The sequence below is a fragment of the Rana temporaria genome, chromosome 5, assembly GCF_905171775.1.
Source record: "Rana temporaria chromosome 5, aRanTem1.1, whole genome shotgun sequence".
NCBI classification, from domain to species: domain Eukaryota; kingdom Metazoa; phylum Chordata; class Amphibia; order Anura; family Ranidae; genus Rana; species Rana temporaria.
In genome coordinates, this window is record NC_053493.1 from 303,766,903 (window position 1) to 303,785,115 (window position 18,213).

The following is an 18,213-nucleotide window of genomic DNA, read 5'->3' on the forward strand; positions in this document are numbered from 1 at the left end:
TGAGAGTCTCATAAATGTATTATGAATACAGTTCAGACTACAACAGATGCTAGTTTGACTTAGTATATTGCATATGTCATAAAATCAGGGTCAGCAATTAAAAAAATAGGACTATTGTTTTGAAAATTTACATAATTATATATGATCAATGGAGAGTGTGGAACAATTTGGCTCCCCACCACACCACTTAATTTTAAATACAATTCCAAATATACACCCTCTGTATAACTGGTATGTACTGCCATCCTATCCCATTCATCTGATAAGCCTTTTCAGCGATCTACCAAGATATGTTATAGTCACATAAGGTACAACAAGCATGGGGGCACAGAGGCTGAAAGACTTTTGACCATTTCGCTACAGCACACCAGGAACCAAAGAGACAGGCAAACCATTGTCGTTCAGTTGTAGGGGAACAGACTCAAGGTGGATGAATTTTAAGTATGCACAACACCATCCCACCAGTACGGATGTACAAACTGTTCAAGGACAGCAACACTAGGGCAGGTAGGGTAGTAAGCAATAACTATGTATTATACAAGGGAATGTGATTGTGAAAGTCAGAAACATGATGTGCTGATATCTCTGTTCCACCCCTTGAAGCCCTGCTGTTCTAGGCCATGGGCAATGTGAGCTATACAGAAATCTGCATCTAACTAGCTCCAGGAAATGTAACAGCTATTTATCTTCTTACAGGTAAAATATCGTGATCAGCAAAATAAAATGAAACTGGCTTCTGTGAAGATGATTTCTGTCTGGATTATAGCCTTTCTTAATTTTGGCCCAGCAATAATAATCTGGGAGTATGTGGTGGGTTACAGCGTAGTACCAGAAGGAGAATGTAACCCAGAATTTTACACAAGCCGCTACTCACTTTACTCCTCCATTTTTGACTTTTTCACTCCAATGACAGCAATTGCATTTTTTAACCTCAGTATATACTTTAATATCAGGAGTAGAATGAAGAATAAAGTCCCATCTCTTGACAATAATCCAACTGTTTTATCAGAAGGTTTAGGAAGCAATGACATATTTGTTATAGATTGTAAAGAAGACAATTTAACTAGTCTGGCAGCTTTGAAACAACCCAATCGGGATCTTTGTACAAATAAGCACAACTTCTTAAGATATTTTGTAGCGATTTGTAAAAGAAATCATCCTCAACCAGCTGCAAAAACCAGTGAAATGTCAAAAAGAGTTCGGACCTTGGATTCTGCCAGAAACTCAGCATTGTCCAAGGACAAGAAAATGGCAAAATCATTAGCTCTGCTTGTGTGTACGTTTTGCATCTGTTGGGCACCATATTCCTTACTTACTATTATCTCAGTGGGCTTTTGTGATGTTTGTGTGTCTCCAGCTGTGTTTAATGTCACCTGCTGGTTATTCTTCTTCAATTCATCAATTAATCCCTTTCTGTATCCATTTTGCCACCCCGCATTTAAAAAAACTTTAATGCAGTTTTTCTGTGTTAAAAAACATTATTGAAAAAATAAATAAACCGTGGGACCACACACACCAACACCTCTTCCCAAATCAGAAACTAACAATACCTAAATATTAACCGGTGCACACTGAGAATTATCGTTTCCATTGCAATAGCACATTATTGGGGTTAAATTCATAGCTAATTAATTACATAAAACCATGAAAGAGCACATAGTCGTGTAACTCAAGTCCCAGCAATTAAAAAATTCCAGAGGGTCCAAAAAATAAATTGTTTATCCACCTTGAGAGTGACAGTCTCAAATCTGCCTGCGATGATAAAGGTCACTAAACACATTGGGCCGGATTCGACGCGTAAATCAATGGTAGCGCCCCTTGCGGCCAGCGTAAATATGCGCCCAAGATACGACGGCGTAGGAAACTTACGTTGGTCGGAGGAAGCCTATTTTTTAGGCGTATCTAGTTCTATGGGTATGGCGCAGAGATACGACGGCGCACATTTACACTTACGCGGCATATCTATAGATACTTTGGCGTAAGTGTTACCTGAATCCGGGCCATTATATGGCTTTATAATCAACTTTAAATTTACCAGATCTGCTTAATATGAAAACCTACTGTACATTGCATAGTTATGAGTAGATCTAAATTAAATTGTATAATTAAATTGTAACATGTAGTGAGCATAAGAGCAGGAAGGACAGTTATCAGATGAAAAAAGGACCCCAGTACCAGACCACCAGTCAATCTCTTGCCAAAACAAGGTCCTGAGTCAATGAGTAGGGATGAATGAAATAATTTTAGTGAAATAAATTTCACTGTGAAATTACATTGCCAAATTTTTGACAAAATTTGCCTCTTATATCACCATATTTTCTGCTTAAGCAATATTTACCTAAAAACATATACCCCTCAGAAAACCTCTGCATGCTGTTTTGCAACGTATTATTTTTTCCTTTTTTTGTACTTTGCTTTTTTTTTTAAAAAACAGATGAAAAGACAGTGAAAATCGTAAAATAAAAAAAAAAAAAAAAAAAATTGAGTACTGTCTCTTTAGAAAATTATTATTTTACTTTTTACTGCAGCTTTATTTTTTTAATGTCAAATAACAGGAAATTACAAGAGGGGTGATTTTACATGGTCGGCTATGGAGATGGTTCACATCTCCACGCCGAACGCCGGACGCGTGACGCCTGCCGCCTGAAAAAAGGTCCCGGACCTTTTTTTCAGGCTTCTTTCAGCGTTCGGCATAGGAGATGTGAACCATCTCCATAGAGGGGGTGAGGCTGCATTCACAATCGCCGCGAATCGCGGTACAAAACGCCGCTATTTGCCGCCGCAATTCAGTACGCCGAGGTGTGAATGCAGCCTCAGGCTTAACTCTTTCTGAATCTGGCTAATAGTTGGCAGGTAAGAGCTTATCCTGAGTGTAACGGTCTGTAGGTGTTGATCTTTAAAGACAAAAAGGAGAATGGGAGATGTAGCTCTCAATCAGACTTTTATAGAGCTGGGTGGATAAAGAGGCAGAGCTATATCATATGAATGCTGCCATGTTGGCACCAGGAAATTTTTTTTTTTCTCAAGGCTTCATAATTTCCAGAAATGTTACATCTCTAGTTATCAGGGCTACCCTGAACTTCACTGGGAAGGACAATGCCTATAGGGTAATTACAAGTAATTGTGTTCTGTACTGTTTTGCTGAAGTAGTGATTCTCAGCTAGACTTTCTGTTAGTACAATGTCTTATAGAGACCATGCTATTAGCCACATGTTAACCTGATTAAGTCACAGAGACATTGCTGTGAAGAGTCCATGTTTGTGCAGCTTTCATTATTCTGCAGTGCATGCATGTTTTTGTTATCCTGAACCTATTTTGAATCACTTTGTCTAACTTTGCACCTGTTTAGTAAACTGCAAGTTACAGGTATGCTCTGTCTGATATTGGGTCAAATTATTAATTCTGTTAAAACACTTTAAACTATGGGGATTCATTTATATTTAGGCAAGCTGCTTTTATTAAAAGGTTCTGCAAACCTCTTTGTGTCCATCAGCTGAAATCCAATGGGTTTTAAAATGACCATACCAGTACAGTTCAGAAGAAAGTAGATGCTGTATAATTCCAGATCACAGAGGCTGCAACTTATAGGGGCTAATATCTTTTTCAAATGTAAACTGGTCGGACTCCTCATGCCAGCCTAAGTAACACTCAACTGAGAGTCTCATAAATGTATTATGAATACAGTTCAGACTACAACAGATGCTAGTTTGACTTAGTATATTGCATATGTCATAAAATCAGGGTCAGCAATTAAAAAAATAGGACTATTGTTTTGAAAATTTACATAATTATATATGATCAATGGAGAGTGTGGAACAATTTGGCTCCCCACCACACCACTTAATTTTAAATACAATTCCAAATATACACCCTCTGTATAACTGGTATGTACTGCCATCCTATCCCATTCATCTGATAAGCCTTTTCAGCGATCTACCAAGATATGTTATAGTCACATAAGGTACAACAAGCATGGGGGCACAGAGGCTGAAAGACTTTTGACCATTTCGCTACAGCACACCAGGAACCAAAGAGACAGGCAAACCATTGTCGTTCAGTTGTAGGGGAACAGACTCAAGGTGGATGAATTTTAAGTATGCACAACACCATCCCACCAGTACGGATGTACAAACTGTTCAAGGACAGCAACACTAGGGCAGGTAGGGTAGTAGGCAATAACTATGTATTATACAAGGGAATGTGATTGTGAAAGTCAGAAACATGATGTGCTGATATCTCTGTTCCACCCCTTGAAGCCCTGCTGTTCTAGGCCATGGGCAATGTGAGCTATACAGAAATCTGCATCTAACTAGCTCCAGGAAATGTAACAGCTATTTATCTTCTTACAGGTAAAATATCGTGATCAGCAAAATAAAATGAAACTGGCTTCTGTGAAGATGATTTCTGTCTGGATTATAGCCTTTCTTAATTTTGGCCCAGCAATAATAATCTGGGAGTATGTGGTGGGTTACAGCGTAGTACCAGAAGGAGAATGTAACCCAGAATTTTACACAAGCCGCTACTCACTTTACTCCTCCATTTTTGACTTTTTCACTCCAATGACAGCAATTGCATTTTTTAACCTCAGTATATACTTTAATATCAGGAGTAGAATGAAGAATAAAGTCCCATCTCTTGACAATAATCCAACTGTTTTATCAGAAGGTTTAGGAAGCAATGACATATTTGTTATAGATTGTAAAGAAGACAATTTAACTAGTCTGGCAGCTTTGAAACAACCCAATCGGGATCTTTGTACAAATAAGCACAACTTCTTAAGATATTTTGTAGCGATTTGTAAAAGAAATCATCCTCAACCAGCTGCAAAAACCAGTGAAATGTCAAAAAGAGTTCGGACCTTGGATTCTGCCAGAAACTCAGCATTGTCCAAGGACAAGAAAATGGCAAAATCATTAGCTCTGCTTGTGTGTACGTTTTGCATCTGTTGGGCACCATATTCCTTACTTACTATTATCTCAGTGGGCTTTTGTGATGTTTGTGTGTCTCCAGCTGTGTTTAATGTCACCTGCTGGTTATTCTTCTTCAATTCATCAATTAATCCCTTTCTGTATCCATTTTGCCACCCCGCATTTAAAAAAACTTTAATGCAGTTTTTCTGTGTTAAAAAACATTATTGAAAAAATAAATAAACCGTGGGACCACACACACCAACACCTCTTCCCAAATCAGAAACTAACAATACCTAAATATTAACCGGTGCACACTGAGAATTATCGTTTCCATTGCAATAGCACATTATTGGGGTTAAATTCATAGCTAATTAATTACATAAAACCATGAAAGAGCACATAGTCGTGTAACTCAAGTCCCAGCAATTAAAAAATTCCAGAGGGTCCAAAAAATAAATTGTTTATCCACCTTGAGAGTGACAGTCTCAAATCTGCCTGCGATGATAAAGGTCACTAAACACATTGGGCCGGATTCGACGCGTAAATCAATGGTAGCGCCCCTTGCGGCCAGCGTAAATATGCGCCCAAGATACGACGGCGTAGGAAACTTACGTTGGTCGGAGGAAGCCTATTTTTTAGGCGTATCTAGTTCTATGGGTATGGCGCAGAGATACGACGGCGCACATTTACACTTACGCGGCATATCTATAGATACTTTGGCGTAAGTGTTACCTGAATCCGGGCCATTATATGGCTTTATAATCAACTTTAAATTTACCAGATCTGCTTAATATGAAAACCTACTGTACATTGCATAGTTATGAGTAGATCTAAATTAAATTGTATAATTAAATTGTAACATGTAGTGAGCATAAGAGCAGGAAGGACAGTTATCAGATGAAAAAAGGACCCCAGTACCAGACCACCAGTCAATCTCTTGCCAAAACAAGGTCCTGAGTCAATGAGTAGGGATGAATGAAATAATTTTAGTGAAATAAATTTCACTGTGAAATTACATTGCCAAATTTTTGACAAAATTTGCCTCTTATATCACCATATTTTCTGCTTAAGCAATATTTACCTAAAAACATATACCCCTCAGAAAACCTCTGCATGCTGTTTTGCAACGTATTATTTTTTCCTTTTTTTGTACTTTGCTTTTTTTTTTAAAAACAGATGAAAAGACAGTGAAAATCGTAAAATAAAAAAAAAAAAAAAAAAAATTGAGTACTGTCTCTTTAGAAAATTATTATTTTACTTTTTACTGCAGCTTTATTTTTTTAATGTCAAATAACAGGAAATTACAAGAATACATTAGAAAAAATACAGACACACACACACACACACACACACACACACACACACACACACACACACACACACACACACACACACACACACACACACACTCACACACAGATCAGGAGCCATTTAAAGCAAATTGTACCCTTCAAAACAACCTTCACTCTACCAGTTGCGTTTTACTGTAATGATAACAATTCCATAAAGTGTCTTGATTCTCACTAAAATTTCCGCAAATTGAAAATGGTCAACTTTCCTGATTGCTAATGATGAATAAGTAGTCCTCATCCTTCATAGCAGCCCACATGGACACCATGGGATTGATTTACTAAAGGGAAATCCACTCTGCACTACAAGTGCACTTAAAAGTTCACTTGTAAGTGCAGTCGCTGTAGATCGCTGTAGATCTGAGGGGAAGCTTATAAATTAGGCAAACCTCTGCTGATTTTATCATCCAATCATGTGCAAGAAAAAATGCTGTTTTTTATTTACCTTGCATGTCCCCCTCAGATCTACAGTGACTGCGTTTGAAAGTGTACTTGTAGTGCAAAGTGTATTTTCCTTTAGTAAATCACCCCCCATGTGTCCTAAGGCCAAAGGGGGCCAGTTGGGGACCTAGAGATCTAAATCATTAAAAGATAAATACAGCCAAAGCTTGTTTGGCTGTTCTTCCCCTGTGGTTCAGATTGTAGATGCAGATCAGAAATGCAGATTGTTCTGCACTCCTGTGACCCATTTTCAGCAGACAGTGGGCTGAAATCCTCTGTTGGCTGATGTCACAGAGCTGGTCCAGGCTCAGGAAGGATCGTGACCATATGGTCGGTATCTGCCACATGCCTGGACCAACACTAGGCTCAGCCTCTCAGTGCCCCTCCACAGCCCAGCACTCCAGTGAGCAATAGGTGGGGGGGGGGCAGAGTAGAGAGCCGTGACTGACAGTCACCAGCTCTTTCCTGAGGGAGCTCTGAGAACTGTGCAATCATCAGTGTTTTTTTTTGTTCAATAAGTTTTTATTAAGTATACAGAATATACAAATACAAAAGGGAATGAAAAAGAAGACCATTCCAAGACAAAAACAAATAACAAATCAAGGACATTAAATCAAAGTAACATGAGGTACAAGGAGGAAGGGGCAGAGAGTACGGTCTGACTATGACCAGATACCATTCGGCAAGACCGAAAGATGCCCCTTCTCGATATCACTATTAAAATGTCCTTGAGCCAAGATGCTTAAAATAAAGTGAGGAACATTGGAAGGTAAGAAGGTAGGAGGAAGGGTGAGGAAAGAAATAAGAAAAGAAAAAGGAGAAGCAGAAAATAAAGAGAAGGGTGAGGGAGGGAGGGGAGGGAGAGAGGGTAGGCCGCCACAGGTGAACACCAGTCATATGTAAATAAAACAAACACATTAACAATCATCAGTGTTTGATTGCTCGGTTCTCATTGTTAGAGCTGGTGGGAGTCAGTTGTAGCTTTAGACTGATGCTGCATCCACCTAGGTGAGTATAAACCCAGAGGTAGGCACAGGAAGACTTTCACCTCCGTGGCTTTGACAGATGACATGACCTAATGTAGAGTGCAGCAGAGGACATGAGTAATGGAAGACCTCCTCTGCCAACTTCTCTGTTTATAGATGACAACAGCAACCTGGTGAGCTGTCATATACTATGCGGCTTCTGCACTGATGGAAGTAAAACACAGAGTGCCTCCAAATAAAATCCGCTCACTTGGCCCAAATTAAATTCCCCATTTCTCTCTCTCCGCCCCCCCCCCCCCCCATGACAAAACAGCACAAATTCCCCATTCCTTGAATTGTATACACCTAACCTTGGCATGGCACTGCTAGTGAGTCCCCACAGTCCACCATATCTGCTGGTGAGTTCTCTCCCCTCATTTTCAGTGGTATCACCTGTACAGCTGCAGAAGGCACCAGTACTTGCAGGAGAGGGAGGGGTCTGTGGCATCAGATAGGGCATGTCACCTTTCCAACACCCCATGCCTCTCTCTGCATAGGCAATCACCAACACGCTGGGGCAGGTCATGTCCTAGGATGCATTTAGCAGTGGCTGCCAGCAGAGGGCTCTCCAGTCACAATTCAGTTCAGTATAGTAATGTTGCAAACTGTCATTGATGTCTACGGCTACTTATTTTCTTAGCCACACAGCATCACCCACCTCCCCCACATTAAAACACTGTGCATGGGGCAGCTGTTCCTCCCGGATGCCCACCCACCCCCTTGTTTCAGCCCTGTACCCTAGTGTATTGTTGACTTACCTCCAGGCCATCACAAAAATGTTGCTAAAATTGATTACTTTGCAGCCTCCTGGGCCAGAAACATCATTATTAAAGCTGCAAAGAAATCAGAGCCACGTCTTTTATCAAGAGATAAAATGAAGAACACTTTTTTCCCCCAGGAACAGCAACCTAAAATCCAAAAACTGGGGACTTCTGGTTTCCCTATTACCAGGAAGTGTCTGAACAAAAACCTTCATAGCAATTTCACCAGGTAGTTTTTTTAAAGAAAGCTGTAGTTTTAAAACATAATGACAAAATTACTTTATTTTAATCTACTTTAAGGTCGGGTATCTGAGAAATGTATTCAGGTGTCTAGCTTAAAGCAGTTGTATAGTGTCCTATTTTTATTTATTTTTGTGCCACCTGTAAAGAAAAAAGCAAAATAAGCTAGTATGCACCGCATACTAGCTCATTATGAAATACTTACTTTAGAACGAGACGTCAGTACCTCTGCCGGTCCACGCCGAGGGAGATGACATTTCCCCTCGGTGTGTCTTCCGGGTATCGCGGCTCCAGCGCTGTGAGTGGCTGGAGCCGCAATGTCGTCACTCGCGCACGGGAGACTTCTTTCCGACAAGGTCCGGCGTCTGCCGTGCCTTAAGCCGAGAATCCCCTGTGCGCATGCGCAGTGGCTCATTGCAAGGGGAATATCTCCTAAACCTGTAGATAAAAGTAAAAAAAAAAAAAAAGACTATACAACCACTTTAAATTCGTCTGTGTTACTGACTTCCTAGTCAAAGAAAAGCCAAATGTTTTTTCATCTGATTGTAGGTAGGGTATTTCACCAACATCCCAATCATATTTGTTCTTGTACAACACTGACATCAAGTGGATAAGTTGTATATTACAGTTAACTTTCTACTTGTATTAATGGAAACGTTTTTAACTTGTAAGGCTTTATGTACACTAGCCATAGACGTGTGCAGGGCGTGTGCCGAGTGTGCCTGGGCACATCCTAATCATTCCGGGCACATTAGCATTATTATTATCTGTGTGCCAGCGGGGAGATGGAAAATATTTCCCTCTGACCAGTTCTGCCATTAATGAAATGCTACCGTACTTCTCTTTCACTGTACCGGCTCTGACATAAGAGTGTGTGTGTGTCTCTGTGTGTGTGTGTATATATATATATATATATATATATATATATATATTGCACACACATGTGTGTGTTTGAGCGTTAGGATGCACACCCTAATGCCATAGGCTGCGCACACATATGACACTAGCCTACGCTGACAGCTCCTAAACTTGAGCCAAAGCTCCTTAACTCAACTCCATAAAAAACGAAGAAAATTCCCAGCTCAACTCGCCAGCCAGCTTGCTACCAACCGAATTAATCCTGTCTAACAGTTTGCGTTAAAAAACAGGGGTTTAGATTACAAACATACATATGCAGCCGCAACAAGGCACCCCAGTATTATCTGCAGTCCTAAAGCTATACATTTTTGAGAGCTTCCATAGTAGAAGCACATGCATTATAATGGATAGGCAGAGGGTAGATGAGCCTCATGGGAGCCCAAACCTCCTTAAAGGCACAGGGTGCACTAGACACCCAGCATATAGCACAATGGCAGCAAATGTGTCCAGTGTTTCCCCTCACCAGTATTCCAACAGAACAAACAAATGACCACTGCCCCCACCTATAACTGGCCTTCGCAGCAAGGAGCACATAGAAGGGCAGCACAAAGGAAGGGTAAAACAAAAACAAGGAAAATTACCATCTCAATTCGCCAGCCAGCCTGCTACCAACCAAATAACCTGTAATAAAAACAGGGGTTTAGCTAGCACACATTTGAAAATACATGCGTAAGTTGTAGAGGCCGCGACAAGGCAGCCCATTATTGGAGTTGCTAGCAGGCTTGCTGGTAAGTTGAGCTAGGAATTTTATGTGGTTTTGTTTTTTTATGCGTTGCCCTTCCATGTGATCTTTGCTGCGAAGGCCAGTTATAGGTGGGGGCAGGGTCCATTTTTTTCAACTCCATAAAAGCCTATGGGGGTTATTTACGAAAGGCAAATCCACTTTGCACTACAAGTGCAACGTGCACTTGAAATTGCACTGAAAGTGCACTTGGAAGTGCAGTCGCTGTAGATCTGAGAAGGACATGCAAGGAAAATAAAAAACAGCATTTTAGCTTGCACATGATCGGATAATAAAATCAGCAGAGCTTCCCCTAATTTTAGATCTACCCCTCAGATTTACAGCGACTGCACTTCCAAGTGCACTTTCAGTGCAATTTCAAGTGCACTTTGTGGTGCAAAGTGGATTTGCGCTTTAGAAATAACCCCATATATGTCAATGTACACATGGGCTTTTAGCAGAGGAGCTGCAGCATTTAGGTGAGCTTCAAGCTTCCTCTCCCAAATGCGAAATTGCAGTGATTTTGACGCATTTTACATTTTCCCATGGCCGTGGTAAATGTAGGCCAGTGTACATGAAGCCTATAAAAGAAAAAGCCCCCAGAAAAACTAACCTTACGCTAGCTATACACATTAGGATTTGTAAATTGTTTTAGAATAAATTGTCAGAATCAATATCATTGATCTAAACCTAATTGAATTTGCTCATCAGCAAACATATTTCATTAGTAACCTGGTCAAAATCAATTGTTTGTCCCAGTTATCTGATCCTTGCTTATTCTGATACATTTTAAAGTGTATGACTAGCAAAACTATTCACTTAATTTTCAAAGTGTTTATTTATACTTTGGTCTTAATGTCCCTCTTGGTAGTGGTCTCTATTGTGTAGAAAAAAAGACAGAAGTCCATCTAGTTCAATCAATACAAATACAGGGAGTGCAGAATTATTAGGCAAATTAGTATTTTGACCACATCATCCTCTTTATGCATGTTGTCTTACTCCAAGCTGTATAGGCTCGAAAGCCTACTACCAATTAAGCATATTAGGTGATGTGCATCTCTGTAATGAGAAGGGATGTGGTCTAATGACATCAACACCCTATATCAGGTGTGCAGAATTATTAGGCAACTTCCTTTCCTTTGGCAAAATGGGTCAAAAGAAGGACTTGACAGGCTCAGAAAAGTCAAAAATAGTGAGATATCTTGCAGAGGGATGCAGCACTCTTAAAATCGCACAGCTTCTGAGGCGTGATCATAGAACAATCAAGCGTTTCATTCAAAATAGTCAACAGGGTCGCAAGAAGCGTGTGGAAAAACCAAGGCGCAAAATAACTGCCCATGAACTGAGAAAAGTCAAGCGTGCAGCTGCCAAGATGCCACTTGCCACCAGTTTGGCCATATTTTAGAGCTGCAACATCACTGGAGTGCCCAAAAGCACAAGCAGGGCCGTCTTTACTGCAGGGCAAATGGGGCAGGTGCCCTGGGCCCTGTCACTGTTGGGGGCCCAAAGCAACCCCCTTTAAAAAAAAAAAAAAAAAAAAATATTTTTTTTTTTTTTTTTTTTTAGGGGTTCGGAGGCCCCCAGGGGCCCGGAGGCCCCCAGGGCCCCAGATGGCAACCCCCCTTTTTTTTATTTATTTTTAAATTAAAAAAAAATTTTTTTTTTAATATATTTTTATTTTTTATTAAAGGGACAATTTTTTTTAGGGGTTTATTTTATTTTTTATTAAAGGGACATTTTTTTTTAGAGGTCTGGGGGTCCCCAGGGGCCCGTAGTTCCCCAGGGTCCCGGATGACAACCCCCCTTTTTTATATAATTTTTTTTTTTTATATATATTTCTTTATTTCTTTTATATATATATATATATATATATATATATATATATATATATATATATATATATATATATATATATATATATATTATATAAATGTTATTATTATTATTATTATTATTATTATTATTAAAGGACCCAGAGGTCCCCAGGGCCCCGGATGGCAACGCCCCTTTTTTTTATTATATTATTATTATTATTATTATTATTATTATTATTATTAAAGGGCTCAGAGGTCCCCAGGGCCCCATGTGGCAAACACACTTTATTTTTTTTATAAATGTTTATTTTTTTATTTTTGTTTATATATATATTTTTATTTTATTTTTATTAAAGGGCCCAGAGGTCCCCAGGGCCCTGGATGGCAACCCCCCCTTTTTTTTATAAATGTTTCTTTTTTATATATATTTTTTTTATTTTTTATTAAAGGGCCCAGAGGTCCCGGATGGCAACCCCCTTTTTTTTGTAATTTATTTTTATTAAAAAAACTATTAAAGGGCCCAGAGGTCCCCAGGGCCCCAGATGGCAACCCCCTTTTTAAAATATATTTTTTATATATTTTTTTATTTCTTTTTTTCTTTTTATTAAATGGCTACACCCCTTTTTTATATATATTTTTCTTTATTTCTTTTTTTGTAAAGGGCCCCCTGCTTCTAAATTTGCGGCAGCCCCCCTCCCTGCTTCTCAATTTCTGGCGGCAGCACCCCCCCATCCCGGGTTCTCTGCTCCAGGGGGCCCATGCCTGAATCTGTGTAAGTGGCCCCATAATTCCTGATGGCGGCCCTGCCGCCCGTTAAGCCCCTGTGCTGCCCACAAATCAGGCTGAAAATCATCAGCGGCACGCAGCCAGTGACAGTACTGCTTCCCTTCCCAGTGTTTTAAAATGTACAGCACCCCTGGCTTCTCCCTTCCTGCCACTGGGTGCTGCTTGTATATAAAAGTGAATTAGAATGTGAATTTATAACATCCCCAGTTTGCTCTTCCCGAGGCTGACTTCTTCATGTCCTGCTGCTCAAGGTATGTCACTGTTTGCTAATCTATATTGTAAATAGAAGTTTTCTGTAGAGTGTGCCCAAAGTCTTTATAATATTTGATGATTCACTGCAGGTCTGGTCAGTGTTTTAAAAAGTTCCTCTATTTTACACATGGCATGGCATGGGTTCACAGCACCGTCTGTCCATTCTGCTTTAGCACCATGGGACCCCATGCCATGCCATGTGTAAAATAGAGGAACTCTTTAAATCACAGACCAGACCTGCAGTCCAGGCTGAGTAAGGCCTCAGAGCACATGGCATTACTGTCTGTATTTAACTGCTTGATGGGCTTTTTTTGGGCCTGGCTGGTTCACATATATGTGTTTTGGAGGCCCACATTTGCGCAGGCACAGCAGCCCATTCATTTGAATGGGCCGCCATGCCTGCGTTTCCTGCAAAGAAAAGCGCATGCCTCATGTAATAGGCTGCGCACACACCACGCCTATGCCCATCAAGCACTGAAATACAGCACTGTCTGTCCATTCTGCTGTCTCCTGTGACTTATCTGCAGTTCCCGCACTGTCAAACTTGCTGCATTTTTAGACGTTTAGGTCACGCTTTTAAAAACACAGTGCGTTTGTGTGTGCAAGAACTGCAGGTAAGTAGCATGGTGCAAAAGCAGAATGGATTTCAAGGCAACTGTATTTTTAAAATGCTGAATGCACCTTTTTTCTGCAGGAAACAAAGGCATGGCAGCCCATTCAAATCAATGGGCTGCTGTACCTGCACAAATGAGGACCGCCAAAACATACATGTGAACCAGCCAGGGGGGCCCAAAAAAAATGTTTGCCCAGGGCCCAAACCATATTAAAGACGGCCCTGAGCACAAGGTGTGCAATACTCAGAGACATGGCCAAGGTAAGAAAGGCTGAAAGACGACCACTACTGAACAAGACACACAAGCTGAAACGTCAAGACTGGGCCAAGAAATATCTCAAGACTGATTTTTCTAAGGTTTTATGGACTGATGAAATGAGAGTGAGTCTTGATGGGCCAGATGGATGGGCCCGTGGCTGGATTGGTAAAGGGCAGAGAGCTCCAGTCCGACTCAGACGCCAGCAAGGTGGAGGTGGAGTACTGGTTTGGGCTGGTATCATCAAAGATGAGCTTGTGGGGCCTTTTCGGGTTAAGGATGGAGTCAAGCTCAACTCCCAGTCCTACTGCCAGTTTCTGGAAGACACCTTCTTCAAGCAGTGGTACAGGAAGAAGTCTGCATCCTTCAAGAAAAACATGATTTTCATGCAGGACAATGCTCCATCACACGCGTCCAAGTACTCCACAGCGTGGCTGGCAAGAAAGGGTATAAAAGAAGAAAAACTAATGACATGGCCTCCTTGTTCACCTGATCTGAACCCCATTGAGAACCTGTGGTCCATCATCAAATGTGAGATTTACAAGGAGGGAAAACAGTACACCTCTCTGAACAGTGTCTGGGAGGCTGTGGTTGCTGCTGCACGCAATGTTGATGGTGAACAGATCAAAACACTGACAGAATCCATGGATGTCAGGCTTTTGAGTGTCCTTGCAAAGAAAGGTGGCTATATTGGTCACTGATTTGTTTTTGTTTTGTTTTTGAATGTCAGAAATGTATATGTGTGAATGTTGAGATGTTATATTGGTTTCACTGTTAAAAATAAATAATTGAAATGGGTATATATATTTTTTTTGTTAAGTTGCCTAATAATTATGCACAGTAATAGTCACCTGCACACACAGATATCACCCTAAAATAGCTAACACTAAAAACAAACTAAAAACTACTTCCAAAAATATTCAGCTTTGATATTAATGAGTTTGTTGGGTTCATTGAGAACATGGTTGTTGTTCAATAATAAAATTAATCCTCAAAAATACAACTTGCCTAATAATTCTGCACTCCCTGTATAAGCAAATAGAAAACCTCCAAATATAAAACCCTATACCCACAGCTGATCCAGAGAACGGCAAAAAACACAATAAAGCATGATCCAATTTGCTCCAGCATAAGACAAGAAAATTCCTTCCAGGAGGCAATTGGATATTCACTGGATCAACAATTCCTGGTGTTAATGTTATTTATCCAGTTATAGTTTGTGTATTTAGAAATGCATCCAGCTCTTTTTTAAAACAATCTACTGAGCAGGCTAATACTAGCTCTTGAGGGAGTCTAATCCACATTTTCACAGCTTTTACTGTGAATAAGCCTTTCTGTGTGGAGGTAAAAAGAAATGTCCTCCAGTAAAAAATGCTCCCTTGTCCTCTGTAATGATCTGAAAATGAATAAATCTACACCACAAAATTCACCATATGGACCGCTTATGTATTTATACACGGTAACATTTTGCCTTAATGACCTCTTCTCAAGAGGGAATAAGTATTCTAGTGTATATGAATCTGTGGGCAGCCAAGTACATATCACATAACAGGGTGACTGCTAAAGGTTGAGAATGCTGAAGCAGCAGTCATCTGATCAAGTGGCGAACCCTTACATATCAAAAGCTGAATTCTAGGAACTCAGCTCCTTTGAAAAAAGTGAAGGTACACTATGAGTTAAGTCCAAGGAGGTGCATGACATCTCCTGGGCTTATCTCTATCATTTACAGCTGACAGTTTTAGTGCACTCCCAGGAGAAGGCTATTACTGTATTTCTGGGAGCTGGACACCGATACTTCAGGTCTAAGCATCTTCAATATAAGAGTTGGTGCAGCTGCTATGCCTGCCCACCCCCCTACCCTTTTTTTCTGACCAAACACAGAAGACTTTGTATTATAAAATATAAAGGCTTCTATGAATGGGCAGAAAAGGGGAGGGGTGGGCATAAACGCTCCGTGTGCCTCTCTGCCTTCTCTCACAGCCCCGGGTGTCAATATATGCTCCGGCAGAGCCAAAACCCCAGCTATAAGGAATAGAGATACATTCAGGGAATGATCTGTCCTTCACCTCCTTGGACTTACTGTGACTTATAGTGTCCCTGCTTTTTTTTTTACAAAGTAGCTGGATTCCTAGAATTCAGCTTTAAAGCATTAAAGGCATATGACGGGCAGATTAAGAATGTTTAAGCCTGTCATCAGTGGTCTACTGGAATCACAGATGCTCTTCTCTCCTTGGTGCCCTAGGCACCAAAACTGTCACAGTTTTAGAACACACAAGAAATGCAGGTAAAATTGCTGGTTGGTGTATTACCTCCTTACATTGATTGTTGTTTGAGAAGTGTATCTTTTCAGTGGTGGTCAGAAGAAAAGTAATCTCTTACATTCATGGTCATTGTAGTGCACCCTTACATTAATAATCAGAAATGGAGCTGGTAGGGATAACATACCTATAGAAATCCATGTATTATATAAAAAAAAAAAAAAAAAAACAGCATTTAAAGGCAAACTCATCCAATCCAACAGGTCTATGTGTACCAAATTTGCATAGTCAATACATCTCCTGCCTCAACAACCATGTGGTAGGATTTACCCCTTTTTTTTTATACATGCTCTTGTTTAAGCCCCATCCATCCTAAATCATTTACTTAATGGCAATAGTCAAAAATGTAGCTTTGGTTGCAAATCCTCTACTTACAATGCACAAATTATTTCTAAATTAAAGTGCATTTTTACAGTGATGGTCAGTGTAGTGCTGCTATCACATTGATAGTCAATGTACAGCATTCATAATATTGATGTCCAATGTAGTGCTGCTCTTACGTTGGTGGTCAGTGTAGAGGATTCTTATACTGTTGGTAAGAATAGTTTCTCATTATCGTGGTGGCCAGAGTGGTGCCACAATGGTAACCTGCGTAGAGCCACTATTACATTAGTAGTCAATGTAGGGCCACTATTACATTGGTGGTTAGTGTAGTGCCACCATTACATTGGTAGTCAGTATAGTCAGTGGTAAAGAGCCCCTTTACATTAATGGTCAGTGGAGTCGAGCCGCCTTACAGTGATGGACAGTAGTGCTCACTTACAGTGCCTTGAAAAAGTATTCATACCACTTGAAATTGTCACATTTTGTCATGTTACAACCAAAAATGTTAACGTATTTTATTGGGATTTTTTTTGATAGACCAACACAAAGTAGCACATAATTGTGAAGTGGGCAAAAAATGATAAATAGTTTTCAATTTATTTTACAAATAAATATCTGAAAAGTGTAACGTGCATTTGTATTCAGCCCCCCTTTACTCTGATACCCCTAACTAAAATCTAGTGAAACGAATTGCCTTCAGACGTCACCTAATTAGTGAATAGAGTCCATCTGTGTGTGTAATTTATTCTCACTATAAATACAGCTGTTCTGTGCAGCCATCAGAGGTTTGTTAGAGAACTTTAGTGAACAAATGTTATCATGAAGGCCAAAGAAACACACCAGACAGGTCAGATATAAAGTTGTGGAGATGTTTAAAGCAGGGTTAGGTTAAAAAAATATCCCAAGATTTTAACATGTCATGGAGCACTGTTCAATCCATCATTTGAAAATTGAAAGAGTATGGCACAACTTCAAACCTACCAAGACATGGCCGTCCACCTGAACTGACAGGCTGGTCAAGGAGAGCATTAATCAGAGAGGCAGCCAAGAGGACCATGGTAACTCTGGAGGAGCTGCAGAGATCCACAGCTCAGGCGGGAGAATCTATTATTCATGCTCTCCAAAAGTCTGGTCTCTGTGGAAGAGTGTGAAGAAGAAAGCCATTGTTGAAGGAAAGCCATAAGAAGTCCCGTTTGCAGTTCACAAGTACCCATGTGGGGGACACAGCAAACATGTGGAAGAAGGTGCTCAGGTCAGATGAGACCAAAACTGAACTTTTTGGCCTAAAAGCAAAATGCTGTGTGTGGCAAAAAACGAACACTGTCTATCAACCTGAACACACCATCTCCACCGTGAAACATGGTGGTGGCAGCATCATGTTGTGGGGATACTTTTCTTCTGCAGAGACAGGGAAGCTTGTCAGAGTTGATAGGAATATGGATGGAGCCAAACACATGGCAATCTTAGAAGAAAACCTGTTATGCC

General features: G+C 40.3%; 1 protein-coding gene across 1 annotated transcript in view; it reads left to right on the plus strand.

Moving 5' to 3' along the window:
* Window positions 1-18,213, plus strand: part of LOC120941271 (histamine H4 receptor-like) — a 48,797-nt gene that overhangs the window by 10,999 nt on the left and 19,585 nt on the right. Inside the window, exon 3 of the mRNA XM_040354593.1 lies at window positions 697-1,276. Within this exon, the coding sequence (XP_040210527.1) occupies window positions 697-1,276 (580 nt within the window). The remainder of the gene's footprint in view (window positions 1-696; window positions 1,277-18,213) is intronic.